The 13,272-nt window shown below is 55.5% G+C and overlaps 10 protein-coding genes across 10 annotated transcripts; 5 read left to right on the forward strand and 5 right to left on the reverse strand.

Moving 5' to 3' along the window:
* Window positions 1-316: 316 nt before the first annotated feature.
* Window positions 317-1,794, forward strand: L969DRAFT_54813 (uncharacterized protein; the record flags this gene model as incomplete). Its single annotated transcript, XM_014709572.1, has 2 exons — window positions 317-866; window positions 923-1,794. 2 exons carry the CDS (start codon window positions 317-319, stop codon window positions 1,792-1,794), a joined length of 1,422 nt encoding a protein of 473 aa, XP_014565058.1.
* A 78-nt stretch (window positions 1,795-1,872) lies between these two features.
* Window positions 1,873-3,160, reverse strand: L969DRAFT_97226 (uncharacterized protein; the record flags this gene model as incomplete). The annotated part of the gene is made up of 2 exons (XM_014709573.1): window positions 1,873-2,334; window positions 2,390-3,160. The coding sequence occupies 2 exons, from the start codon at window positions 3,158-3,160 to the stop codon at window positions 1,873-1,875; spliced, it is 1,233 nt and encodes a 410-aa protein (XP_014565059.1).
* A 142-nt stretch (window positions 3,161-3,302) lies between these two features.
* L969DRAFT_90811 (uncharacterized protein) lies at window positions 3,303-3,885 on the forward strand. Its single transcript, XM_014709574.1, has 2 exons — window positions 3,303-3,483; window positions 3,585-3,885. Exons 1-2 carry the CDS (start codon window positions 3,368-3,370, stop codon window positions 3,856-3,858), a joined length of 390 nt encoding a protein of 129 aa, XP_014565060.1. The 5' UTR covers window positions 3,303-3,367; the 3' UTR covers window positions 3,859-3,885.
* On the reverse strand, window positions 3,874-5,077 carry L969DRAFT_90813 (uncharacterized protein). The gene is made up of 4 exons (XM_014709575.1): window positions 4,840-5,077; window positions 4,718-4,786; window positions 4,200-4,665; window positions 3,874-4,144 (listed from the first exon to the last, which is right to left on the reverse strand). The coding sequence occupies exons 1-4, from the start codon at window positions 4,995-4,997 to the stop codon at window positions 3,980-3,982; spliced, it is 858 nt and encodes a 285-aa protein (XP_014565061.1). The 5' UTR covers window positions 4,998-5,077; the 3' UTR covers window positions 3,874-3,979.
* Window positions 4,860-6,748, forward strand: L969DRAFT_90815 (uncharacterized protein). Its single transcript, XM_014709576.1, has 4 exons — window positions 4,860-5,162; window positions 5,218-5,825; window positions 5,879-6,554; window positions 6,603-6,748. Exons 1-4 carry the CDS (start codon window positions 5,158-5,160, stop codon window positions 6,664-6,666), a joined length of 1,353 nt encoding a protein of 450 aa, XP_014565062.1. The 5' UTR covers window positions 4,860-5,157; the 3' UTR covers window positions 6,667-6,748.
* Window positions 6,638-7,938, reverse strand: L969DRAFT_90816 (uncharacterized protein). Its single transcript, XM_014709577.1, has one exon. The coding sequence runs from the start codon at window positions 7,562-7,564 to the stop codon at window positions 6,764-6,766; it is 801 nt and encodes a 266-aa protein (XP_014565063.1). The 5' UTR covers window positions 7,565-7,938; the 3' UTR covers window positions 6,638-6,763.
* Window positions 7,939-8,027: 89 nt separating this feature from the next.
* On the forward strand, window positions 8,028-9,427 carry L969DRAFT_20236 (uncharacterized protein; the record flags this gene model as incomplete). Its single annotated transcript, XM_014709501.1, has 6 exons — window positions 8,028-8,208; window positions 8,253-8,276; window positions 8,323-8,703; window positions 8,750-9,038; window positions 9,090-9,244; window positions 9,294-9,427. The coding sequence occupies 6 exons, from the start codon at window positions 8,028-8,030 to the stop codon at window positions 9,425-9,427; spliced, it is 1,164 nt and encodes a 387-aa protein (XP_014564987.1).
* Window positions 9,424-10,765, reverse strand: L969DRAFT_90819 (uncharacterized protein). The gene is made up of 5 exons (XM_014709578.1): window positions 10,619-10,765; window positions 10,069-10,566; window positions 9,941-10,020; window positions 9,648-9,891; window positions 9,424-9,595 (listed from the first exon to the last, which is right to left on the reverse strand). The coding sequence occupies exons 1-5, from the start codon at window positions 10,758-10,760 to the stop codon at window positions 9,453-9,455; spliced, it is 1,107 nt and encodes a 368-aa protein (XP_014565064.1). The 5' UTR covers window positions 10,761-10,765; the 3' UTR covers window positions 9,424-9,452.
* A 96-nt stretch (window positions 10,766-10,861) lies between these two features.
* On the forward strand, window positions 10,862-11,637 carry L969DRAFT_54929 (uncharacterized protein; the record flags this gene model as incomplete). Its single annotated transcript, XM_014709579.1, has 5 exons — window positions 10,862-10,936; window positions 10,986-11,090; window positions 11,138-11,358; window positions 11,409-11,512; window positions 11,561-11,637. The coding sequence occupies 5 exons, from the start codon at window positions 10,862-10,864 to the stop codon at window positions 11,635-11,637; spliced, it is 582 nt and encodes a 193-aa protein (XP_014565065.1).
* A 44-nt stretch (window positions 11,638-11,681) lies between these two features.
* Window positions 11,682-13,256, reverse strand: L969DRAFT_97234 (uncharacterized protein; the record flags this gene model as incomplete). Its single annotated transcript, XM_014709580.1, has 3 exons — window positions 11,682-12,448; window positions 12,503-13,068; window positions 13,117-13,256. 3 exons carry the CDS (start codon window positions 13,254-13,256, stop codon window positions 11,682-11,684), a joined length of 1,473 nt encoding a protein of 490 aa, XP_014565066.1.
* Between the last annotated feature and the right edge of the window lie 16 nt (window positions 13,257-13,272).

The raw sequence follows: 13,272 nt of genomic DNA on the forward strand, positions 1-13,272 counted from the left end.
GAGCCCCGCTTGCTTGCTCGACCCTGCCGCGAAATTCGAACAACGCAGGCAGGCAGTGTGGGCCTGTTCGAGCAAGCAATGACACCAGCGCAGCAGAGCATCACAAATACCCACATGCTCGTCGAGCCAGCATCAACACGTCTCTTCCGCTTGTCGGTGCTACCCCGCGCGGAGTAGGCGTCGAGCTCGTGTCCGCCTACTTCTGCGCTGCAATCTGACAATACAATCACCGCAAAGGAATCACTCGAAATCATCATCATCACCATCGTCACGACGCTGCATGTCAGCATACCTCGCTATGCGCTTTGAGCACACAATGGCCGGGTCACGCGACCTCCAAGAGGCTCTCGATGCGGATAATGACCTTGCCCTGAAGCTCGACTCGAGCTGCTCTATTGACACTGCTCGTCACGCTCCGGCTGAGCCAAGCATGCACCGACCGTGCCGCAGATTCGCAGACCCGAGCCTGGCTCTGACGGCGGGGAAGATCTATCGCCCGCTATCACATACCGGCCCACTCACTCAGACGTCACGTGGCCCATTGCATGCAGGAGCAATGTGGAAGGGTACCCAACGTTCCGGCAGAGCATGTTATGACGTCCAGATCACATTTCTGGACACCGAGCTGGAGAGAGGCTACGCTGCGGGTCTGCTCAAGATCAAAGGTCTCACGCCTGCTCTGGCCGAACTGACGACATTCTTCGAGGCCGAGATCATTGGCACGACGCATGGCTTCATCACTGGCAAGTGGAGTGCATCGGAAGCTGAAGACCTGAAACACTGGTCTCGCTTTCCTGCTTTCCGCACTCATCTCGCAAGATCGAAGAACGCTGCCAAGCCAGAGCTCACCTACTCTTCCTTCGACCGTGCGCTGGCGCCTTGTCAGCTGTATGAGAATGTACTGACAAGAGTGCGATCGCAGGCCCGCAGCTGTTCATGCGTTTCAAGGAGCGCTTTCCCGTCAGCGAATGCGAGACAAAGTACGATGACCACGATCTCTCTGGCGCCTCTTTTGAGGGCTTCTACTACGTCTGCATGGACTTGAGCAGACCCATAGTGGCGCCAGCCTTATCTCGATCGATGAGCAATACCTCTGCGCCTCGATCGCCGCCTACAAGGCCGGGCCCTCTGGATGTGCGCGCACTCGACGTGCAGCCTCGTGCAGACGCTGAAACACTGGCTCGATCGGCGCCCGCTCATATCAGTCCCATCGCGCACACCATGGCGAGCTCGGTTCGAGCGAACAGTCAAACGAGACCGACCGTGCGGCGCAGGCGATCTTCGGTCACGACGGATTCATATGCTGCTGTTGTGCGGGGCTTGGTCTCGCCCAGTATCGCCAATGTCGAGCTCGAAGAAGAGGAGGTCGTACCGGAGTGCGAGCAAGATCGCAAAGCAGACGAGTCGTGTTCTTCGCCTGCTCAGTTGCGCACGCAAGCCAGTGAGCCACCAGCGACCGGTCTCGGCCTTACCGGTGTGTCTTCACCTCAAGAAATCCCACCTTCTCCTCGTAGCCGGCGAACCAGTCAGCCTCGTACGCTCAGCGCAGATAGAGCCCGTCCGCTTTCGTTCGGTCCGATCAGTCCTTCGCCTCTGACAGGTTACGAAGGCATATGGTCTCATGCCAGAATGACGGGTTTCTACCATCACTCGAGTAGCGAACCTTACCAGGAACTCGATCTTCGCTATTGCGGCGATCGAGCGATGCAAGAAGAGCAAGAGAAGCAGATGGTGCTCGCAACGCCCATGAGAGCGTGTAATCGAATGGGCAGCTCTGCTTTCCAAGTACTTTGATACCCCTGCTGTTGCACTATGTCACGATCAATCTAATGTGCTGTACTTCCGATGTCCGAATTTCGTTTGCATCGTGATCTACAGCTTTGCCGCGGGTGGCTCAGGCATGACGCCTTCAACTCGCTTTAGGCTCTTTCGGGTGATATCCCGCAGAGAAGGAAATCCACCGACGGTCATGAGAATGTCGAGGTCGGCCAGAAGGCATTTGGTGACGTGCATACAGCCTTCGTAACCTCCTGCGGACATGCCAAAGATCCACAGTCTGCCAAAGAGAACAGCTTTGGCGCCTAGAGCGATAGCCTTGAAGACGTCTGCGCCCGTTCGTACGCCGGAATCGTAGATGATGGTCAGCTTGTCGCCTACGATGGGCGCTATCTCTGCTAGGGCATCCAGACTGCCTAGCGCACCATCGACTTGGCGACCTGCGTGGTTGCTCACGACGATACCGTCACAGCCGTATTCGACTGCTTTGAGGGCATCCTCGGTGGACTGAATGCCTTTTAGCAAGAAAGGTTTGTCACCGCTGATCTTCTTCCATTCCTGCGGACGAAACTGAGGATGAGTGTCAGGTCGATGATAGCAGAAGCGGGCTTGCCTTGATGAGTGCAGGGAGCTCCTTCCAGGAATGTGCTTTCCCGTGCCATACTGCTTTGTCAATCCACCTCGAAGGATCTTTTTCTAGCTCTTTGCCATACTTTTTCATGAAGGCAGGGTCGGACGTTCCCATCTGATTGCCCGTCTTGCCGTAGTAGAAGCTGTAGTTGGAAACATCAATGTCCGTGGGTCGCCAGCCGAGCTGCCAAGTGTCAACTGTGAGTATACATGCATCGTAGCCGCTCTTGTGTGCTCGCGTGAGAAGCGAAGTCGTGATCTCGGGATCATGAGGCCAGTAGAGTTGGAAGAAGCGCGGTCCGTTGCCGTTCGCTTTTGCCACATCTTCAATCGAACGACTTGCTGCCGTCGATAAGCAGTAGCCCATGCCTAGCTCACCCGCCACACGTGCAGGGATGAGCTCGGCATCGGGATGATAGTTTGAGTTGATGCCAATGGGCGCAAAGAGCAGAGGGTTGGGCAGCTTGTGACCAAAGAGGTCAACGGACAGATCGCGCTCGTTCGTGTCGACGAGCATGCGGGGGATGATTTTCCAATTGAAGAAAGCCTGTCGGTTGGCTTGGTCTGTCCAGCCTTCGCCTGCGTTGGAGACAGCATAGAGGTAACCTTTGTCCGTCAACTTCTCCTTTGTTGCCGCTTGGAGTTTCGTGGGCTGCGCGCTGACGATACTCGTCTCGCCCCGGGTACCTTTGAGGAACTGCTCGCGCTGGTAGAGCGAGTAGTGCTTCTCGATCGACTTGCCATCTGGATCCATTGCTGATGATGTTGATGACGGCGTAGACGGATATAGGGACGAGTGACCCGCTCACGCGGAGATTCTCGTCGCATGTCAACGCGGGGCAGTTGCTCATCATCATAATCTGCGCCTCGGATTTTTAGCGACCAAGACAAATTCGGTTAAAACGCCTCTGCAGGCAAAGTCGAAGCAAGGCCAGAATCGAAGGACAGTGAAGGCGCAGGTATGGCAATCGCACCGCCCATCGTGAAGAAGCGAACGCACAAGTTCAAGAGGCATCAGTCCGACCGATATGCTGGCCTGAAGGAGAACTGGAGAAAGCCAAAGGGTATCGATAACAGGCAAGTTGTCGATGTGCCACCATGGAGAGCTCGACTCTCGCTCTCTCTCTGTGGCACTGTCAGATAGGCAGGCCTCTACTGACGTTATAGCATCATCGCAGAGTCCGAAGAAGATTCAAGGGACAGACCCCGATGCCCAAGATTGGCTATGGCAGCAACAAGGCGACAAAGCACATGATGCCCAATCGGCTCTACAAGATGGTCGTCTCCAACGTCTCCGAGCTCAACCTGCTCTTGATGCACAACAAGACCTACGCAGCAGAGATTGCGCACAACATCTCGTCTAAGAACCGCATCACTCTGCTAGAGAGGGCAAAGGCGCTCGGCATCAAGGTCACCAACGCTTCCGCTCGTCTGCGCAAGGAAGAAGCATAGGCTGGCTTGTCTGCCAGAGAGAGTCTTGTAGACGTCATGCATCTTTCTGTACTGCCACGTATCGTCACAACAACAACAACAGCAGCAGCAGCGAACTGCTAGACAACCCCTTGACGAGGAGTCACAGTTTGGGCTTGAGGGCTTGCTCGACTGAGAAAGCATCCTCATGCACGCTGGCACCTTCTGATAGACTGAAAGGAGCCTTGTCGTCCTCACTGGGCACGTATGACGGATCCAATTCTCCTTCTTCCTCGTACTCCTCGACATAGCTGAACTGCCAGTCTCTCTGCGACACCGTCAGCTTCGCTCTGCTCGTTCGCTGCGACGGTCTTGAGACGGACCTCCTCTCCAGAGGTCAGGAAGCTACAATCGCCGTTGCGTTCGCATGTCCATGTGCCCAAGACATCTTGCCGGCCCAAGCCAAAATACTCGGCATCCTCTCGCGTCCTGCGATCTTGGGGCTCAAGTGTGCGTCTGTACGCACTCAGTGAGCATGTGCCCACATGTATCCTCGCATCTCTCTCGCCAATCAATGCTCGACCGAGTGCGATGTTGACAGCAGCATGTGCGACGATCAGTATCGTCCTAGGCGCGTAAATATCTTCGTCGTACTGTCGAACGATGAGGCGCAGTATCTCCTTTGCACGCTCGTGAAGCGCTTCTTCGGACTCGCCTTTGCGTGACGGATACAAAAGTGACTGGTGCGCGTCGGGATTGATGTGCGTGAAGGAGTGTGACAGATGTGCAGCTGTACCTGGACGGGGATGGACGCCCTTTGAGGCAGCGCGGATGGGCAGATACCATTCTCTGCACGACGAGACATCAATCAGAGCGACCTCGACAGACCGTTTTGGCTCACGATAGACCGTGCTCGACGAGTATCTCTCCTCCCGTCACGCCAATGATATATTCTGCCGTTTGCAAGCACCTGCACTTCCACGTCTCACGCGGTGCAGGGAATCGTGCCGAAGAAGTACGAGCCTCGTATATGGCGAGCAAAGAAGACGGTCGACTTTGAGACCCGACACGCTCAAGTGTTGTCCCAGCTCAATAGCTTGATCACGTCCGTGTGAAGTCAAAGGAGGATCGTGCGGCGTGCCCGATGAGCTGAACGCATTGCCCCATGCGGAGCCTGCCATTCGGAAGCCATGACGGGCTATCAGGATTGTCTCGACGGGCATACACGGAAGCGCTTCCTGTCGGCAGTGACGCCCAATCGACCGTCGACGTGGAGCTTTTCGCGATGACGGCACTGCGCGAATTTCGAGGGCGGCCAGCGAAGTCGACTGCCTGAGAAGAATGAGGCAAGCCTTCCCTTCTGTGTGGCCGAACAAGGCTGACATCCGCTGGGCTACATAGTAGCTACGCAGCCGTAGCAGCACACGATGCGCCCGCGCCGGAGGATCAGCCCACACCGGCTCCAGAGCCACAAATTATCGTAGCCAATGATGCTGCAGTACACTCTCTGGCCGATGTCGAGAATCCGACGCCGGCAGAAGCGGCAGCCATGTCGAGCACCGAACACGACCCGTCGACCGAATCGCTGGCTGCATCTTCAGACCTAAAACCCACCGCTGCTCCCTTCAAACCGTCTTCATCGCCCAAGCCGACAGAATCTCGTCATCCCGCAGTCAATGAGACGAAGCAGAACGCTCAGCAGACTTCAAAGGACGTCAAGTCCGCTGCGAGCAAGGTGGAGAACAAGTCGAAGCAAGAGGGCGCAAAGGCCAAGGCGGCCGTTTCCGATTCTGCGGACAAGGCGAATAAGAAAGCCAGTGAGGTTCGCAAAGAGGCCAATGGCAAGGTGCAAGAGGTCAAGAAGGATGCCGAGCCCTATGTGAACAAGGCAAAGGAGGAGGCAGAGGCTGGAAAGCAGAAGGCCTCTCAACTCGCCGAGAACACTAAGCAAGGTGCCTCTGACCTCGCAAAGCAGGCAGAAAAGAAAGCCTCCCAGATGCAGAGAGATGGTTTGTGGAGCCCGTTTGGTGGATGTGGAGCACTGCTGATCAGATGTGACCAGCCGAGCCTTACATCGAAAAGGGCAAAGAGAACATCGAGGCGGGCAAACAGAAAGCAGCTGAATTGGCAAGCTCAGCACAGCAGAACGCGTCGGACTATGCCGCCTCGGCGCAGAAGACCGCATCTGATTATGCTGCTACTGCCCAGCAAAAATCATCGGAGCTGGCTAGCTCGGCACAGAAGAATGCGCAAGAATTGTCCGATGCTGCCAGTCAGAAAGCTCAGCAGCTCAAGAAAGATGCTCAGCCGTATATTGCTGATGCAGAGGAGAAGATCGAGGCTGGCAAACAAAAAGCAAGCGAGCTCGCTGCTTCGGCTCAGCAAAACGCTTCTGAGCTCGCTACATCCGCTTCTGCTCGTGCGCAAGAGATTGCGGACCAGATCCAGGCCGCAACGAGCAATGCTTCTGCTTCTGCTCAGCAAGGTCTCTCGGACGGCAAACGCAAGCTGTCTGAGCTTGGCTCTGAGATCAACGAATCGGTCGACTCTGCGAGGAAGCGCACGGCCAGAGATCTGAGAGACCCGGAGAAAGTGCGATCGTACCTTGGCTTCATCAATGTCGGCGTCATAGCTGCTGTTGCAGCGCTGGCTTTCCGACATTGGGAGCAACCAAGATGGGACAGAAGGATAGTCACCGCCATCTCTGCAAGTCTCATAGGCTTTTTTGGCCTGCAAACGTAAGTCGCCTCAGATTGTATCGCGCCCTCGACTGAGGGTGTCTGCAGGCCTTACGGGCAAGATCAGTTCCAACGAGCGAGACGTGATGTGGACGCCAAAAGACGACAATAAGTGCAGACATGAGCAAAGGCATACATACACGATCTGCAAGAACTGTACATCTGTATCAATGCAAGCATGCATAGTACCCATCTAGTTCTGCAACGGATCATCTGAGCCTTCCACCGTACCGCAAGCGCTGCCTGATCAAAAGGTAATATGCGATGCCCGTCAGGCTGCCGCCGATGTGAGCTGCGCCACCAATGCCCGATTGCGGCGACATGGCATGGTAGACATCCCAGCAGACGAGCAGTGGGATGGCGACTTTGATCGGCATGGGTATGACGAAGAAGAGACCGATCTGGAGATTAGGCGCAACGCAAGCACAGAACATCAGGCAGCCGCTCAATGAGCCCGAAGCGCCCAATGCCGGCGTATCCTGCCGGTAGTATGCATTGGAGGCGAGTTGTAAAACGCCCCCCGATAAGCCTGCAGCCATGTAGAGTGACAGAAAGCGCGTGTTGCCTACGACTTGCATGACCAATGGCGCGAAGGAAACGAGTGTGATGAGATTGGCAGCCAGGTGAGCGAGACTCATCTGGGAGAAGCAAGAGGTGATCAGGGTGTACCACCGCCCTTGCTGCAAGTTGTGCCAGGAGATCGTGAAAGTGCGCATCATGCGAGCTAGCATTCCTCTGGGAGCGCCTGGCTCTTTTGCATATTGCCAAGCGCCAAAGACGAGAATGTTGGCGCCTACGAGAGAGTAGAGCAGAGGTTTCGTCCACCTCGGTTCATCTAGTTTCTGGCGGAAAGATTGGCCTTGCGATCGTGACCGTGTGGAGCTGAGGCATCGTCGTTGCAGACTAGTGAAAGGGCTCCGCTGATGTCGAAATAATGGCTTCGTATTCAGACGAGGCGAGGAGCTACGCTGATGTGCACGCCACACTTGCAAGCTCACAGGGCTGGCCATCGCTAGGCCTAGGTTAGCAGCCTGTACTGTGACTCATGCGCGACAAGCATGTCATGCAATATCGCAATCCTGGTCGCGCCAAGCGGAAATCTTGACCCTTCCCCTGTCTCCTTCAGCTCTTTGCACTCGCATCTACGCAGCCAGCGTCATTCCTTTCCTGCTGAGATCCCTGGTCTCCTCTTGTGGCTGAAACGTCTACATTCATTCGACATCCGAGGCATGCACGCAAACTCGCGCAACGCCACTGCCAACTGAACGGGATCTCAACACCCTCGATCCCTACGACACCTACGAGCAATGCGTGCGTTGGTCGGGTCATGGACGCGCGTGACATGTATCGCTCGCCCGCATGCGTATGATCTAAATCATTGGCAATGACCTGCGACACTGAGCGAATCATGTAACGCGTCGATGCCCGCGCTACTGCTCGCGCGCTCTTTGCTCTTCAGGATCTCAACTCACGATGATGCGCAAGCTGGCCCTGATCGTTGCGCTCTCCTCGATGCTCACCGCAAGCGCCACATCGGCGCGGCTCGTCGAGCATGCAGTGTTTCCTTTGAACAACGACTCGATTCAGATGTATGCGCACCCCGATATAGAGCCCTCAAATACTTGGCCCACGATCATCTTTGCTTCTGTTATCGGTGCGTCCGATCAGCGGTCGTCGCCCGAGCTCATGAAGGCACAGTCGATGTGATGACAGAGTGTCCCCGTAAGCTGTAATCTGACTCGACAACAGTCTGCTCACAGGATCCCAGAGGGACGTACCCGGCTCGGATCCGGTGGTTTCAGCATCATCGTTCTCCGTAGCGGCGGTGAGGTCGAGCTCAAAGTGTTCAACAAGCGCAACGGCGTTCGCGCTGTTCGCATCCTCAACGTGCCCCCCTCTGGCAGCTCCATCACTTTCGCCATGGATCTACGTGGCTTCGGATCCGACCAAGTTGCTGCTGGTCACAAGGGATGGTCTTCACTCGATGATCGTATGTGCTGTCGTCCTTGGGCCACCCTCATCATCTCGATCGATCTCGAGCGCTTGCTTGTCGTGGTCGACCCAACTGCTGCTAAAAGCTGGGTTGTGTGTCCCATGATCGCGCAGACCATCGCCGGGCCAGATCGATGTGGAAAGCAATATCCTGTTGGTAGGCTCTATCTCAAGATGGTATAACAGTGCTCATCTACAAACAGGCCGCTACGAATGCACAGACAGCCTACAGTCTCTCCAACTCGTTCACGTTCCCATAGGAGAGCAGCCCGCAATCTCGGTCTACCCTATTTCCGTCGTAGCTCGTGCAGAATGCCCCGACGGACCAGCCTTTACCAATCCCGGCAGCTTCAAAGCGGCGGTCATCTCGCAAACTCAGCCCAGTTGGGTCGGTCTGATGACTTATGATCGTGTGTGGGTCAGCAACATCTTCCAAAAGGGCGTCCAGAACACCAACGGCGTGCGCGAGCTACAAATCGCCTTTTCTTCAGTGTCAGTCGCCGCTGGTCATTAAGTCTGATTGCAGCTGATGTGTTCCAGCAGTGGATCTGGCGCGGGACAGCCATGGCCGGACCAGCAGCGTAGAGCATGCTGTTATCCTTACTTCAGGACGGGCGCCTTTCTCGGCATTCGCACGCCCAGATTTCGCTACGCCATCAACGCCTTCGCCACTCTCTTCAAGATTTCTTGCTATCCCGGTCAGTCGGCACAGGTAGACTTCAGGTCGTGCTCATGCGAGGGACGTAGATGGTATGACGACTCGACCGTACGATTGCGAGCGGACTACACCGTTCGAGCTTCCGCCGATGTGCCATCAGATCCTCCCTCAGATTACGCTCATGGCAGGTGAGACTCCGATAGACCCTGTGCTGCTGCAGTAGAGCAATCCTTGCGTGTGCAATGAATCTAGCGCGAAGGCATCAATAGAGCAGGATCGACCGGTTCCTCACCCGATGCGAGCGTGACGTAGGGTTGAAGATTGCTACAGATAGGTGCACGGCCGACAAATTCCGTCTGCGTGCATCCCTCGGGTGCCACTGCCAATTGACCTGCATTCAATGTGAATGAATTTCGATACCATCTCCAGAGAGCCAAGCCCACCGGGGTAGCAAATATTGTCAAAGCGGCTGCTTTCGGCCGTGAGGCTGTAGCGAAACATGGGAGCATTCAGTCCGAGCCAGATCTGCGAGCGGAAAGCCGGTCGGCAGCATGCTTGTCTTGTTCGATCTGGCCAGCTCTGTCGTTCGCCTATGCCATCAACAGCGAAAGTGATGCCCATCTCGATGATGCCGTCGCGTGCGACGAGTCCCACTTTTGCCATGTCGCCCACGAACGCCCGGTCGTACTGCTCTCGGAATCAGCCTAGGTACTTGAGCGGCATGCCGAGAACGGACTGAAATGAAACCCTCAAACTTGCCGTGCTTGATGACGGCGAGCTTGAAGAAAGCCTGTTCTGTGAAGGAGGGGCCATCGACTGCAAAAGTCCTGAGTCCGGCTCAGGAGACACGCAGGATGAGCGCACTGGGACAGTCTGCTACTGCTCTGGCTGCGATCGGGTAGACGAGAATGGCAGGTTTGTCTGCAATCTGTGCAGTCTTGACGCTGATCTGCTGCCATTGCTGGTAACATTCGTAGCGAGGTTCCAGATGGTGAGTGTGACAGAAGCTGCTCGGATCCGGATCGAACTTGCATTCCACATGTACCGTCACATCGTTCTCGTTGAAAAACAGGACCGATGTTTGCATGTTCACGGAGAATTTGAGCCGAGCATAAGGTCGACAGCAGTACCTAGCCTGTTTATCCGTCCAGCCTGGTGATTGAGCAGGTCCGTAGCCACGAATGGTGAAGCTGAAGTAAGCCATTGGGCCGACGACGGCATCGAGAGCGACGATCCGCATGGCATTCAATCGATTGTAGACCTTGAATTGAACGTTGAGATCACTCGTCTGAACTGCAAGAAAATCGAATTCGGCAGTACTGAACCGTGTGTATCCCTGTGGACAGATGGCGTTGCTTTGCACTGCAATGCGTCGAGGGTAAGCGGCATGTTTGTCCTGCTTCGGACGACTTGCTCGTTAGGGAGGCTGACACCCAACGGTCGATGACATCTCGCGCTTGTAGGTTGTCTGTAGGAACGTAGGTCACTTGAGGAAGGTCAAGTGGCTGTGCTTGAGTGAGGCTTGGCAAGAGCAGGAGAAGAATTGAAGCAAGCATGTTTGCCAACGAAGCGAGGAAAAAAGAAATTAAAGACGCGTCGATATCGATATTGGTACCTGGATTGGCGGAAGTCTCTCCTCTGGGCCAGCGTGCCTCTCATGGCGCCTCAACTCGTGCCGGCGCATCTGCAGTCAGCGCAAGACCTGGCATTCATGGATCTCGCGCTCCAGCAGGTAGTTCGCGCGGCTGGCTAGGAATGCTCCAGCTCATGAGCCACAACAGGCAGAAGAGGCACTCGAGCATGTTGAGATACCCGTCGGCTGTGTTTTCGTCAGGAACAATAAGGTCGTAGCCAGCGGACGTAATCGCACGAACGAATTGCGCAATGTCAGCCCAAGGCGTGAAAATAGCGAGGATACTGATCCGGCTTGCAGGCGACAAAGCATGCTGAATTCGACGCACTGTCCCGACTTATGCCGCTCGAAGTCGATGGAGAGGGCCAGACGAGTATGAAAGACTATACGCTCTATGTGACGGTTGAGCCTTGCGTCATGTGCTCGTCATTGCTGCGTCAGGTCAAGATTGGCAAGGTGATCTATGGCTGTGCGAACGATCGCTTTGGCGGTTGCGGCGGCGTGCAGTCTATTCACTCCGAGTATGTCGATTGAGTATGAACGCACAAGCGCTCATGGATCCAATCCCCAGCGTCAACCTCAGGTACTCGCCCACTTATTCTGCGCTGGGCGGATATCGACGCGAAGAGGCCATCATGATCTTGCGCAGATTCTACATGCTCGAGAACAAGTCCGGTACGATACGGCCAATCTTTGTGCGCCGTTGTGCTGATTGCCAAGCAGCGCCCAAGCCAAAGGTCAAGGCAAATCGAGTACTCAAGCACGACTTTAAACCGGCCGAGGAATTCTTTGTCGAATGACGCGCGCACAGCAGATGTCCATATCGGAGTACAACACTCGGCGGCTACAGTCTGGCTTGTTGCCAAGCTTGCCAATCTTGTCCCGCTCCTTCGCGCCGGACAAGGATCTTGCTCGCATCGGATCCGCCAAAGAAGTTGGCGCTGATCCAGCTCTCCATTGAGGATTGTGGAAACGGGCCAAACGTCTTGTCGATTTGATCGGATGCCACGCCTGAGTCTGCCTTCCAGCGATACAAGTATTGCGGTTCTTGCTGCTTGACGGAGGCAGGCTCGGGCTGGCTCGGACGAGAAATAGCGGGTCGTTTGACCAGCCCGTCGGCTTTCCTCGTTGTCTTGTCTGCACGAGACTCTGGCTGGATTGCATCTCCCGAATTAGTCATGGGTGGCTTGGGCTCCCAACCTCTCGGCACTTCGCCCTCTATCCTTAGCGTACGAATGATGGATTCGTACGTGCTCTCGTAGATATCGGCCTCGCCGTACGTGTCGAGCAGCAATGAGGCCATTCGCGTAAGAAGCTCGATCTGTTCTAGTATGTCTCTGCCCTCGGGGGCAGCCTTTTTTGCATCGCCCAATCGTTTGAGAGCGGCCATGACGCTCTCGCCTGGCCTGATCGGCCCGCCATCGACCAGTATGCTGTAGCATTGAGCAGCGGAAGCAGGTAATCTCGCTCGATCTGCTTTCTCTTGCGCTTCCACTTCGGCATCACGTTTTTCTTTCGCCAGCCGAGCCGCTTTGATCTCCTTCTTCGACGAGACACCTTGCAGCCAAGCATCATGGACCGCAAGCGGGTCGCCGCCAGAATGTAAGTATGCTGCAGGAAAGCTTCAGTCTCGTGAGTCGGATCAGAGACGTGATGAGGACGTACTGCCATCTGCTGCTAGCCTGCCCTCTTTGAGTTCTTCGACCATGTTGAAGCCAGACATGGCGTATCCCATGCCCTTCTTGCTCCTCCTCGAGCGAGGAGCATCATCGGCATTGGCGTGCTCGTCACCTTGCTCAAATTCCTCTTCCTCACTCTCGCTCGTTTCCTCCTCGTTCGACTGAGCTTTCTTCCCTCTCTTGCCCCTCGGACCATCGTCTTCATCCTCGCTGTCCCGCATATCCTTTGCAGAGATCTCTTGACCCTCTATATCGTTGAGGTCGAGAAACTCTTTCTGACTTGCAGCTGAACCCTTGGGCTCCAATCCCGCATCTCTCACTCTGTCTGGATTGCTCCCAGACGCGGAAGGCGGGACAGCATTGGCAGATGAGGTACCCGTCGCCGCACCGAACATGTCATCGTCATCATCTTCCTGACCTGGCTTGGTAGCTGAATCGGCAGCGGCAGGTTTACCCTCGTCAGACGAGTCAGAGTCGTAGCCGTCAGTCTGGATGGTGCCCCGTCGGGCAGATCGGCTGTTGCGCTTCTTGCTCTGACCTGGGAAGTCGAGCCTGCGCTGATCTATCAGTGCGAGAGATGCTGACGGGCTGCAGACTCACTCGGCGTCGCCATCGTCTGTCAAGCTTACTGGATCAGCTTTGGAGAATTTGACTTTCTTCTTTGAGCTTGGGCCCGAGCCGATGGCTGTTCTATCCGACTGAGCAGCATAGGGATCTAGGCCACGCTTTCTGTTGCTCATAAGTCGAAGGTTAGTT

This window comes from Mixia osmundae (genome assembly GCF_000708205.1).
Source record: "Mixia osmundae IAM 14324 unplaced genomic scaffold scaffold_14, whole genome shotgun sequence".
NCBI classification, from domain to species: domain Eukaryota; kingdom Fungi; phylum Basidiomycota; class Mixiomycetes; order Mixiales; family Mixiaceae; genus Mixia; species Mixia osmundae.